Below are 12,672 nucleotides of genomic sequence, written 5' to 3' on the forward strand. Positions count from 1 at the left end.
GATTCTAAATTTCTTATCATTACGAATATCATAATTTATCCTTACATAGATAGTTTTTTAATCATTTTAAAAAAACATAATAATTTTTTATTTTTTTTATTTTTCAATTCCATGATCATTTCTAGATACCTAGCTTAGGTAGTCAAGCTCAGCCTGAGGTAGTTTGAATCTTGACTACCCCTTGGATGGTAGCTGTTATAATATAAATTTTTCTTGTTTATACAATTGTTTGATCCATTTAGGATTTAATATGTATGATAGAAGATAATAATGTCGAACAATGTGGTTGAGAAGACAATTGTATCATTTTACAAGATTGGTGGAGTGGAGTGTGATTTTGATAAAAAAAAAATTAAAATGAACATTCATATACGATGATTCCAAAAAACAAAGATACTCTTTTGATTTTTATCCAAATAGAATTAGAGTAGAATGGTTATAGTCTATTTCTAAGTCAATGCGATATTTTAATAATTAAAAATAATTTTTAAATAACCTATAATCGATTAAATATACTCAAAGATTGTGTTTAGAGATCTTGACTTAACCGAGATTAAACTAGAATATCAACTACCATCTACCTGTTACATGTATATATGAATCCGAGAAAAAACAAGGAAAATAGTAATAGTTTATAAAAACAAGGAAAATGTATATATCAAGACCGACAATATAAAAAAAGTTGTGGATGATAAAAGTGGATTTGAAAAATCTTTTAAAAAATAAAATATAGAAACCACCACCTCAAATAACATAAAAAATAGTAATAGTTTATAAAATGTTGGCATTAATTATTTATAAAATATTGAGATTAATTATATATGACAATTTATAAGTACTGTCAGATTTTAATTTCCCCAATTTGGAATGCCGGAACAAAATAATATAATAACTTTCCTATCCTGATTGGAGTTTTTTTTTCCAATTTCCCCTCCTATTTTCATTTTTCAAATTTTTACCCAATCTATCAAACTCGGATGTCGTTCTACTTTCTCTATTTTGAAACCCTACCATCTTCCTTACATGTGGGCATCTTAGTCAAACCGTTACGTTATTTTCGAACAAAGATCAACTTAGTCAAGCTTTGTAGCTGTCAAATCAAAAGTTAGTCAATCCGCTTATTGATTGTTAGAGAAGGATAGCAAGTTGACAATCTCAATATTTTATCTGTGGGTATCGATCTCGGCCTCAAGTCTTTGGTCTTAACCTCGGGGCTCAAGCCTTGAATTTTGACCTTGATCTCTATTTGATCTTATATGTCGACTTCATCACTGGTCTCGGGTGTTAATCTCTACTCGATCTCGGACCCAGACCTTGGCCTGAAGTTATTATAATCTCGACCTCTACTTGGTCTCATATGTCACCATTATCTCAGCCTCGAGTCCTGGACCTAGGGCTCAAGCCTGAGTCCTAATCTCGATCTCAAGCCTTGGGTCTTGATCTCGGCCTTTTGGTCTCACGTGTTGACTTTATATCAGTTTCGAACGTCGATCTCTACTCGATTTTGGGCCCTTACTTTGGCCTCAAGTCCTAACTTCGACCTCTATTCAGTTTCGGGCACCGACCTCATCTTATACACAGGTCTCTCTTCATCCACTTCCAAATTGAGTCCATAACATCGGTTCACCCACAAGACCATAAAACTCTAAGATTGTTTCTTTCGAAAAACAAGCAAAGTATCCCGGAAGACATGGACAACAAGAGCACGTGTATCGGAACACACCATAAACAGTAGCGCGTATCTTATAAACAAATCATAAACGAAGATATCAATAACTCTATAAAAGGATGTCCAACTCATGGGTACAAGTATGCATACAAAATCTTAATTTTCTCAAGCTCTTAATCTCCTTACTCTCATAAAATCTTAACTTAAGCGTGGGAGTACATAACTTATTGAGATCCATTTCTAGTGTTATTTTAACTTTCTTTTGTAGTACTTTCAGATCTTTTCATCTCTTCCGATGATCATCTCCGGAGAGCGTGAACGTCAATCCATTTGTTGATCGTTGGCTTAATCATCCACAATATTTGACCGAAACAAATATGATTCAGAAACTTTATTCATGAATATTAGTCATGAATTTTATTCATGAATATGAATATGAATGAGTTAAATTTAAATTTATTCATTTAATTTAACAAATTGTTCAAGTTTATTATTTAATTGATATGTTTGATTCATGTACTATCTTTGATGGCGAGGTAGAGTAAACGGAAGGGATTTTTTTTTCAATTTTAAGTCCTCCAAATTAGGAGGGCTAAACTGCTAAAGGAGTATGTACGTTAACAATTATTTAAGCCCTCATTTCCCCTTAAATCCAATTTCACCTCGGCGTCGGATTTCTCCGACGATTCGCGCCGACCAAAATCGTAGCCTCCGGCATCGCGCCGTCCTCTCCTCGACATCGCACTGCCGTCTTTCGGCGTCTCCCTGCCTCCGACCTCGACCTCTCTTTTGCCACTGCAGGGAGATTCTGCCCACCCGCCTGCCGTAGCCAGCGTCGCCCCCTTCCGCCGCCGCTACGACAGAAGACCTTCGGTCTTCCTCTGGTTCTCATATGCTGTTCAGATTCTCGATATTTTCTGTTCTTCCTGCCTTTTTGTGCTTCTCAAGGTATGAATTTGCTGTAGCTTCTAGGGTTTTTTCCCCCTTGCTCTGGTGCCTCTATGATTAATGTCATATTTCGGGTTATTTGACTTTACCTGCTAGTTGATTTGTTGTTCGTACTTAATTATCCCACTATTTAACAGCAATAATGGTTTAGTGCGTGCGGCTAGAAATAGTAGCTAGCTGTTTTGGTCCCTCCTAGCTGCTTAACAGTAGCAAGGAGCCAATGCACTTCCTGTTTTGCAGTCAAAGATCTCGAGCTTGCTTCATATAGAGTCTCTTTTTTGTTCGGTGGTCAAGGGATCACACACATTGGCAAGAATATCTAGAATCTTAATCTAGAACTAAACTGCACCTCTCCATCAAATTGATTACTTACGAAGGAAATCACTCTTATCGAGCTGCTAGATCACACATACTTTCACAAGAAAAGGCAATGGAGATTAAAAACAGAAAAATATCAAATTATTACACATCCAAACAATGTTCAAATACATAATCCACGTAAATAGATAATAAAAGTGTAATCTTGGTGGTGGAGGTGGCCCACGAAAACATTCATTTCACAGGCAGTTGATCAAGCAAAAATCTGAAGAAGAAATTAGGGAAGAAAGAAATTTAACTACCTCAAGGAAGACACTATTGATTAGGCGCCTGCATTGTGCGAGGTTGCTGTAGCTCATATAAAATGAGAAGAGAGATATTAAGTCGCTTTTTGTTGATGAATTTGCCTGTGAAGTGAGATACTAGGTGATGATTTATCCTGGTGATGATTTATACCATCTTTTGTAGAACAAAGAATCTAGAACATACATGCAAACTGGGTCCCATAAAGATCAGATAACATAGATGAATTAAACTTCAGCTCAGCATTAGGCTCTGCTGTGAATGAAGATTGGATCAATTTGACTTGGATTGGGAACTCATGGTCTTCTAAGGCACAAAGGTAAATACTACCTTTCAAGGCATTATTATTGGTAATGGACAGAAATTTGAGGATTTTAACTTGTAGGGCTTCTTTACTTTACTCCTGTAGAGGGAAAACAACTTTGCGCAAGGGGTGGCATCACCATCAGTGATGAAAGGGAACCACAAAGGACTCTGTGGAAACTGGAAATGTGCAAAACATTTAACTAAAGATATAATAGATATGGGGATGGTGGGCGAAAGGACAAAGAATCCCTTGTGGAGAGGTCAAGTAGATGAACTCCAGCCTGATGTGGGTTGGTGAGATCAAGTAGACGAGGTTGAGTAGACAAAGTTGGCAAAGAAGATGTATGAGTGGGGGTTGGCAAACTGAAGATTTGGCAGGAGTGGTCAAAACGTTGGGATTGGTGATGGCAGAGTCTCAGCAGGGGTTGAAGATGATGGAGGCTCAATAATGGTCAAAGCTTAGCAGGTGTGGGTGGAGGGACATGCAATCTGCAGAGAGGGTGTGACTGATGGGGTTAAAATAGCCTATTGGCACTCAATTCTTCTCTTCCATCAAACAAGTAGACAACAATAGATCCTCTCCTTTCCCTCCACCCTGCCCTTTCCTCCCTCTACATCCCCTTAGCTTCCCCTCCCTTAGAATAAACAGAATGCAAGGGGAAAATTCCTTGTTGGATCTGGGTTATGCTGTAAATATGACCAATTTTGTATAATATCAGATGCCTTCGATGAGACACCAATTTTGTATAATAGGTTCTATTGATTGTGGTTTTATATAACAGTCGAGTAGTTGCCTTTTAAATTTTCCGAAGTGTTTATCATGTTACATTACTATATTGTTTGTATATTTACAATTTATATCTTTGATGGTTTGAATTAATTGAAAATGCTAGAAATGAAATTCGAAGATCATGCTAGAGAAGTTATGCTAGATGTTTCAAATATGTACTTAAATGATTAATGAATGTTCCAGTTAAGTGTTGTGAAACTATAACAAATACGCACGTTAAAGGAGAAAGAGAAAGACCAAAGAAAACTTAATTAGCAACGATAAAATAAGATACAATTTATTTAAATATAGATGATGATATAGTAGGGGATACAGTCCAATGGCGTAGGAGGATCCGTATAACTAACAACACCTAGTAGAATAAGGTTTGATTGTAATTGTATACTAGAAAAGTTATCTGAAATACAATCTTTACAATACATTGTTATCTTCTATGCAATCCTCTTAACTCATCTGAATGCTACTCTTAACATATATGAAGCAGATAGTTTAAGACAGATAAAGACGTTGATTATAAGTGACATCAGAACTCGTGCAATCATGCAGCAAGGTAGTATCTTTCTTCATTTTTATCTTTGACTATTTTCCTCAAGGTTAATATTTTCTTGTTCTCTAGTGCAAAACTATAAATACTGGACACCATGTTATATATAATGCCACTATTTTTCTTAAAGGAATTAAACTTATCATCATCATTATCATCCAACTGCGTTAGTCACTGCTAATATTTTGGGTTGGCTATGTGAATCTGAAGAATAGTAAAATTGTTATTGTGTGATCTTGTAGTCACGGGTTTGAGTCATAGAAATAGCCTCTTGCAATATAGGGTAAGACTATGTACAATAGACCCAATGTGGTTCGATTTTTCACCTAGATTTTGAATTGACGGGAGATTCGTATACCAGATTGTTGTTTATGTGGATCTAAACTCTATGCAACACTAGTAGGTATTATTGCTGGTATATTGTGAAAATTGATTGGTTCAAAAGTTGTAATTCTCCTATTTGGTAAGAATAAGGGTGACCGTTATATTCAGAGAAATGTATTGCAGCATTGTAGGTTTTATTTGAACTCTACATGTTCAGTGTAGACTAATGATAGTCGATGTGCTAACTCAACCAAAGTGTTCTCATAAACCCAATACACACATTTGATACAAGGATGAACTTTGCATCTGATGCTGAGTTTAGATTACCAATAATTGATGTGCTAAGTTCACCAATGTGAAATCTTATACGTTTAGCAAGTCTCTTGCTGTTCCAAATGCCTGCATTCATCACTTGATAGTTTTTTTTGGAACCCTATTCTGAATGGTTAGTTAATAAATGGCTTGGACATCAAGCCTTTCTATTTGTTTCCCAAAATGAAAATCATGACTTCTAAATGGGGGGTGTATCTTTCCAGTTGTAAATTTGTGAACCTTGTAAGATAAGCCAATTGTGTTATTATTCTAAAGATTCAGAATTTATATTTTTTCAAACAATTTACCATAATTGATAAAATTCTCATGTCTGATTACAGGGAGATCTCATGATTGTAGGAACCATGGTGGGAACTATATTTTGTTAAGAGATGAAGATCCTCGACTGACAAAGTTTGACCAGCGTCTTCCATGCTTTGGCTGTGGTATAGGGTGGTCCTGGTTAGTATACTTCTTCCTAATTCTCTTATACTCTGCTGTGTTCATATTTTGACCCATCTTCTGCAGTTTGCTTTTGGGATTTTTGTTCCCATTGACATGGTACTGTGCTGCAATTCTCTATCTGTGCAAATACTACGACAAGGATCCACGTGAGCGAAGTGGGCTAGCCGCTTGTGCAATAGCTGTCAGTCGCCTTTCCCTTTCTTTTTTTCTTTGACTTTGTAGAATCCTTTATGAAATTTTAGATCCTCTTCACTATAAACACAATCTGACCACTTAATCTTTAAAGAAATTACTTAAACCTCAAGGATCATGTTAGATGGACAAGTTTTAACAAATTTCTTACCGTATACTCTTGAAGATTCATGTGAAGATACTGCGATTTTGAGAGTTTTTTAGTATGTTTTGCATCCAAATCTTTATATGAAAATTGCTGATGAAAAGTAATGCCAGCCTTTTGGTTTCTGCAGGCATTAGTCTGTACAATTCTAGCCTTCATTGTGGTAGCTGTAATCTTCTTCTAGTCGATCTCCAATTTTCGATCAAATTCGGTTGCATTACCTCTCTAGAGTCACCTGAATGGGAAGATAAAAGGCACTGCCAATCTGCGAGTTTCCCCATCATTCAACATATGTTCATTTTTTCCCGTTCTATATACCTCATGTTAGTATCATCGTAGGAAACTGCATTTACATCTGTATGTGTGTGTTTTCTCATTGTATCAGTACCGACATTTTGAACTGAGGCAGACAAGAAATCGCAGCAATGATTCTACTACTGGCTTGTATTCTATATAACAATCTTCTCTGTGGAAGATCAACAATCTTTTCCAGTTTAACCTTTAAATGATACTCAGTACTCAGTTCTAGTATCTGCTGTTCTATATCTACTTTTTATAATTTATATGAACTGCATACTTTGTGAGCTCTCCTAATCTGCATATAAAAATAGTGAAGGAAAGATAAAACCAGGTGGGTAATTGTCATTAGGGATGATAATTTTTTTCGAACTCAATGGTGGATTTGATTTGGGCATATAAATTATCTTTTATAGTGGTCAATTGTAATTTTTTGATTTACTTATTTATAGATAGTCGTGAGACTGATCGTGAAAGTAACCGTTGGGGTGATGAATTCTATATTTTTACTGAAGGGCATTTAAATTATCAATAAATAAATAAATAAAAAAATATATCATGTTGTTGAAAAAATTGACACTGAGTTTTTGAAATTCTCTCATGACGTAAAGGGGCTGTTACAATATTTTCCTGAGCTACTCGAAAGCTGAAAAATAGATAATTGTTATCTTATGCTGTAATTTCTAACAAAACTTAATCTAATTAGTTATTTGTGTACCAACAATCCTTACAAATTATTTAAATTATTTGTGAATTTATTTTCGTCTATGAGCTCTCTATTTAAAGCAAAAATAAATAATATTCATTTATTTATTTTAATTTCGTTCGATCTAAATAACAATGATAAATAAATAAAACATATTATCTAATGTAAGTGTCTGTAGATGTCTATTTGGATTCGACACGTGTTCGCTGTTCGCTGTTCGCTGTTCGCTGTTCGCAACACACTAAAACCCTCTGCTGTGCTTCGGGGATCAGAACTAAGCGATTCGTAGCTTGTTTCATCGAATCGCAATGGCCAGCGCAGCCGCAAGGTCGGTGCTTCGCTCGGCTTCGCTTAGGGGCCGGACGCCGCGGGTCGGCGTCACGCCTGCAGCACCTTCTCGACCTCCGGTCCGGCGTCTCCCCAACCAGCGGCCGGCCGTCGCCGAACGTTACCGCAGGTAGCAAAACCAGACCGAGTAGTAGAGGGAGTTTGTTCTTTGAATAGGGCTTCGATTCAAGATGTCTTATTTTCAACGGTGAATCTCGATCTCTTTCGACTTCTTATTTGAAGAAAAAAATCTCGCAGGTCGCCTCTAGCCGCGAGCTTCTGCGTAGAATCGTTGATGCCTCTGCACAGCGCGACGGCGGCGGCCCTTATGACTTCGATGCTGGGAGTTTCGCATAGGAACTACTGGGGGCTCTCTGAAGGTAGGATCTCTTCTGTTTTTTTTTTTTTGTCATTTATGGGTGGATTTTGTGATTGTTCAAAGCAAATGTTTTATTTGAGAACTTTGTCGATCAGTGTGCGTTTTATCTCCCGGTGGTTAGCCATTTAGACGATAATTTTCATTAGAGAAATCAGTGTATGATTTATTTCTTCCATTTTTTGTAGTTATAGTAGTTCAACGTTTGGTAATGATTTCTTGTTGGTTTCCTTGAGTGATCGAGAGTGAGAAAAATAACACATTGCTCTTATCTAAGGAGCTTGTATTGGTATGACCTTAGATTCTTGTAGTGCCTTGATTAGGAGAATAAACATGGGTTCTCTTCATCAAGGCAAATTCAAATATATGGATTGTACTTTAGAACTAGCAATCTATGTCCAACCACATTAGTTTTTAAATGTGTTCCCTTGTTGTAAGTTCTTGTTTGCAATGTACATTATCATCCAGTTATCATCTGGATGTTAGAAATCATGTTCTTGATCTACACTGTAATGAAACATGACATGCATTTTCCATAATAATACTGATTGGATTTCTCTTCAATTTTCACTATGTCTAACTGTTTTATTCTTTTTTCATATTCGCTGGTGTTAATTCAATTAACTTAGTGACTAGTTAACTAAGATGTGGAGACTGTAGACTATAATGCTCTTGATTTTACTTAACTAAGATGTGTTGACAATTACTGATACCTGTAGCTTGGACATTGTCTATTAGTGTAGGTTGTGAATAGCTCTAGCAATCACAATCAACATGAATAAGCCATATGAGTAACATAGGGTGCCTGTACTAAATATTTTTACTTTGCTTATGCAGTCTTACTCTTTTGTGAATCCAACTTATTTGGTGTCCTGTTCTTTTCTTTTATCCTTTTATTTTTATTTTTGTAGGACAAGATGAAACTAGATGAAGGGCACATACCAAGAGGTGATAACATGAATATTTATCAAGTGCATCTTGATTTAACAATGTGCCTATAATGGGATAGTATAGTCCTTTCATATCTCACATAGTTATGGGCAACAAAGTTTTTGAAATTACAATGCTACATACCTGTTTCTGCTTAGCATACATATTATAAATTTTTTGCTTTTGATCGATTCTTGCTCTCTATCACAATTTATGTGGAAATTCGTGTTGTGGCTTTCAATTGCTCAAGCTTTATATAGCCTTGTGTCATATGCTCTCATGGTTATTTGTAATGCATCACACTTTTAATTTTCACAATTTCTGTACATGGTACATAAAATAAAATTGTTAACCTATGGATTGAACCAACAATTTTGGTGATGTGTGGATATTGCTAGGTGGAATCTAACAAAATTTCTATGCACTTGTGAGTACAATCAACTTTTTTGGTACTTGCATCAAGTACACATGCTTGTTTACTCAATCTGTGTGGTTTAACAACATGTAATCTAATTATGGGTATTTATTACAACATTTTTTTGGTGTGAGTTAAATTTGATTAGCAATTAGGAGTTTGATTCTAGATGTGTGACAATTGTTTTCCTCCTGGGCCTTAATGGTATGGAATAGGGGCAAGAAATTGAATATGAATAATTGTTTCTTAGTTTGGTTCATGGACTAGAATAAATTATTTTTGATTTGTAGGAATGTTATAACAAATTTATAAAATTCTATATAATGATAAAATATCTGAAAATTTTCATTTGACTCACCTTATCTAGTTTAGTATGAACGATCTACCTAGCTAATTGGCCCCCCTAAATTAGACTGCCCAATCTTGCTGGCTGGCTCTTCTGCTCGATTAGTGTGTTTGACTCTCTCGACTCACCTTGCTTGATCAAAGCACCTGCTTGGACTGACTGAATTTGTTCTGACCCATTCAGATTGGCTATACCATTCATCCGGTCAACTGACTTGCTCAGACCACTTCAATCAGTTGACACTTTGGATTGTCTAGTTGTACTTGCTCATTCAGATCATTTAGTGATATTTATTTGTCTGTATCATTTGGTGGCTTGCCTAGTCATTTATCCAACCCACATGATTCGTCAGGATTGTGTACCCCAATCAATATGCTCAAAATTGTGTTACCTTTTGGACTTGCCATTGAAATATTTTGTAGGTTCATAATATATTGAAGGAATATGGCACAGTAATTATTATTTTTAGTCATAAATTATTCAAGCAAAGAGATAAGTTTACAAAGGAGAAATCTCCATTTCAATTTTTATCATCTTTTACTATCAGTTTTTGTTTGCTTAGTTATAGAACAAAACCTTAGCAGCCTTATTCAGTCTGCCCCCATTTTAAAGGTGATAAGGAGTTGAGTACCTGTCATTTCTAGCTAGAAACCAATTTTGCATACCTGATGGGGAGGAGATATTTTCCAGTGTCTTCTACAAGTGATAAGTCGATTATTAGCAAATAACTTCAAGTGGGTAACTGTTAACTAATTTTGCATCCATCATTATTTCTTCTCGACGTCTGTCTATAGAATAAATTTTTTGACATTATGTGTTTTAATGCTTACAACAAGTTTTTCAGACCACAAAACTATAGATTACTTCTCTTTTGGTACTTGTCATGAAATTGCTACTAGGGCTAAAAGCTAGGCTCATAAAATTATCTTTTTATTTGGTAATATATGAATCAAATTGGATTTGAACTCATCTATGACTCAACCATATCTGTATGTAATCTTCCGCAGCATCACTTCATGTTGCATATGCTATGTTGTTCTTGCTATTCATATGCATCCAAATAAAGGCACAGAAAATTTCATCGAACAGAATTAGTCATTGATGATTCCATCTGTCATATCGAACTTCACTTGTTTTGTAACCTGGAACCATCCTCATGATTTTCTACAATGTTTTTTTTTCTTTCTAAATTTGATGATTAATTTAAACTGACATTCTAATCTACTGTATTCAAATCAGCTGGCAGAGGCGATGCATGAAAGTGTCACAGGCCGACTCAAGCTGTACTTGTGATTCAGAACTCTGTAAGGATTTTAAATTTTTGCTAAGGAAGCAAATGACTATATTTTGTCATCGAAGAATCCTCTCACTGATCATCCAGAAAGCTTATCTGTTTTTACTTTTGTTCATGCTTCTTGAAATGTTGGAATTATGTTGATATTTTTTGGGTTGATATGTTCTATCAAACTTGATCATTACTTCGATACCAATGTTATTTGTGTGATGCATTAAGCTTAGTTTTTTTTGGTGAGATATTTGCACTTGGGATCATCTTCTGACTGGTTAATGGAGTTTTTGGATTTCATGACTTCTCTTTTATGATTAATTGAAAAGAAATTGATTAGCCTCGGTGTGATGATATGAGCAAGGGTCTAACTACAATGCAATACGCACATCGTGAATAATCTTAACATAAATCTATATATATATAAAAACAGAGTTGTCTGTCCAAAAATTTCCCGCCTAAACATTAATTATAGACATATTTAACTATATGGAAACAAACTTACACCCATCGAGGACCGCAAAAATCTTTCATACAATTAATATTTATCTATACGGAAACAATTTAAGGAACCTAATTTTTGGGGACCTAATATAGCTACACTCAACTCTTTAGTTTCAATCAAATCTTTTATTATGAAAATAATAAATTATATATGCAGTGAACCTAATTTAAGAAAGATGTCATGAATCTGTGTATTTTGCATACAATTAATATTTATCTATATGAAAATAATTAATCATATATGCAGTGAACCTAATTTAAGGAAGATGTCTTGAATCTCTGTATTTTGCATATTAATGATTTTTTACAACTCGAACGGACATACATTTTATTTTTAATTAAGTTATGAAAATGTAGCCTTAGTTAATGTATTTAAATAATTATGTATTACATATCAATTATTATTATTTTTTACCTGATATAGAAATATTTATCTTATGAATTATCATTATAATTGTTTTACACAAATAGTATGATTTTTTAATTCAATAAAGTATTTATTTTTCATTTTTGTCTGATTTAAATGATTTGAGTTATATCTAAAACTTATATATGGTAAAGATTACCATATTTGATTGTAAAATATCATTTAATGTTGCAAAGCTAATAAAATGTTATTAATAATTGAAATGACCTTAATTAAAGATTACCATATAAATTAAAAAATGAAGATTCATCGATATTATTCAATTTTGATATTTATGACATTGAAGAGATTTTGAAAATCGTGAAAAGATTAGTGCTCTCTTTGATTGTTGATACTTTCCATCTTTTACAATATTAATTAAAAATTCATCTTAGAATTTAAATGATATTGATATCGTTAGACTTAATTTGTGCAACACTCCATGATTTAAGTTACACAAATTAAATATTACCACCTTTGAAATACCACATATTCCAAAGTTTCAAGGTCCTGCCTTAAATTATATTTAATGTCATCAATAAAATTACCATCTTTTTCGATTTAAACTTTTCAAATTCCTCTTCAATACACTCTATAAATTAAGACTGTAATATCTTTACTCACTCACTTTAGATTGAAATAAAAAAATGGCTCCTCTGTTTAATCTTATCCGAGAGGTTAACCGTTCGAAAATGCAGTGGGCGTTGAAACTCCGATTAGTTCGTTGTTACGATCTACCTGCATATGGAAACAATGGAGATTTT

General features: G+C 34.5%; 2 protein-coding genes across 3 annotated transcripts; both read left to right on the forward strand.

The window, feature by feature from the left end:
- Nucleotides 1-2,581: 2,581 nt before the first annotated feature.
- LOC141841307 (large ribosomal subunit protein eL20z-like) lies at nt 2,582-6,831 on the forward strand. Its single transcript, XM_074729452.1, has 5 exons — nt 2,582-2,617; nt 4,819-4,884; nt 5,856-5,976; nt 6,043-6,160; nt 6,447-6,831. The coding sequence occupies exons 2-5, from the start codon at nt 4,875-4,877 to the stop codon at nt 6,498-6,500; spliced, it is 303 nt and encodes a 100-aa protein (XP_074585553.1). The 5' UTR covers nt 2,582-2,617; nt 4,819-4,874; the 3' UTR covers nt 6,501-6,831.
- Nucleotides 6,832-7,613: 782 nt separating this feature from the next.
- Nucleotides 7,614-11,166, forward strand: LOC141842138 (protein NUCLEAR FUSION DEFECTIVE 6, mitochondrial-like). Of its 2 annotated transcripts, XM_074730356.1 has the most exons (4): nt 7,614-7,776; nt 7,905-8,026; nt 8,934-8,970; nt 10,953-11,166. In XM_074730356.1, the coding sequence occupies exons 1-3, from the start codon at nt 7,628-7,630 to the stop codon at nt 8,951-8,953; spliced, it is 291 nt and encodes a 96-aa protein (XP_074586457.1). In that variant the 5' UTR covers nt 7,614-7,627; the 3' UTR covers nt 8,954-8,970; nt 10,953-11,166. The 2 variants fall into 2 exon arrangements, with proteins under 2 accessions (XP_074586457.1, XP_074586458.1); XM_074730357.1 differs by lacking the exon at nt 8,934-8,970.
- The last annotated feature ends 1,506 nt before the right edge of the window (nt 11,167-12,672 follow it).

The sequence above is a fragment of the Curcuma longa genome, chromosome 11 (genome assembly GCF_044706935.1).
Source record: "Curcuma longa cultivar G26 ecotype Majalengka, Jawa Barat chromosome 11, ITB_CL_G26_1.1, whole genome shotgun sequence".
Taxonomy (NCBI): Eukaryota; Viridiplantae; Streptophyta; class Magnoliopsida; order Zingiberales; family Zingiberaceae; genus Curcuma; species Curcuma longa.

Coding starts and splice junctions, on each gene's coding strand:
- LOC141841307 (XM_074729452.1), top strand. Junction 5,977..6,042: donor TGTGGTATAGGGTGGTCCTG/GTTAGTATACTT, acceptor CATCTTCTGCAG/TTTGCTTTTGGGATTTTTGT. Junction 6,161..6,446: donor TAGCCGCTTGTGCAATAGCT/GTCAGTCGCCTT, acceptor TGGTTTCTGCAG/GCATTAGTCTGTACAATTCT.
- LOC141842138 (XM_074730356.1), top strand. CDS start 7,628: ATGGCCAGCGCAGCCGCAAGGTCGGTGCTTCGCTCGGCTTCGCTTAGG. Junction 7,777..7,904: donor GTCGCCGAACGTTACCGCAG/GTAGCAAAACCA, acceptor AAAATCTCGCAG/GTCGCCTCTAGCCGCGAGCT. Junction 8,027..8,933: donor CTACTGGGGGCTCTCTGAAG/GTAGGATCTCTT, acceptor TTATTTTTGTAG/GACAAGATGAAACTAGATGA.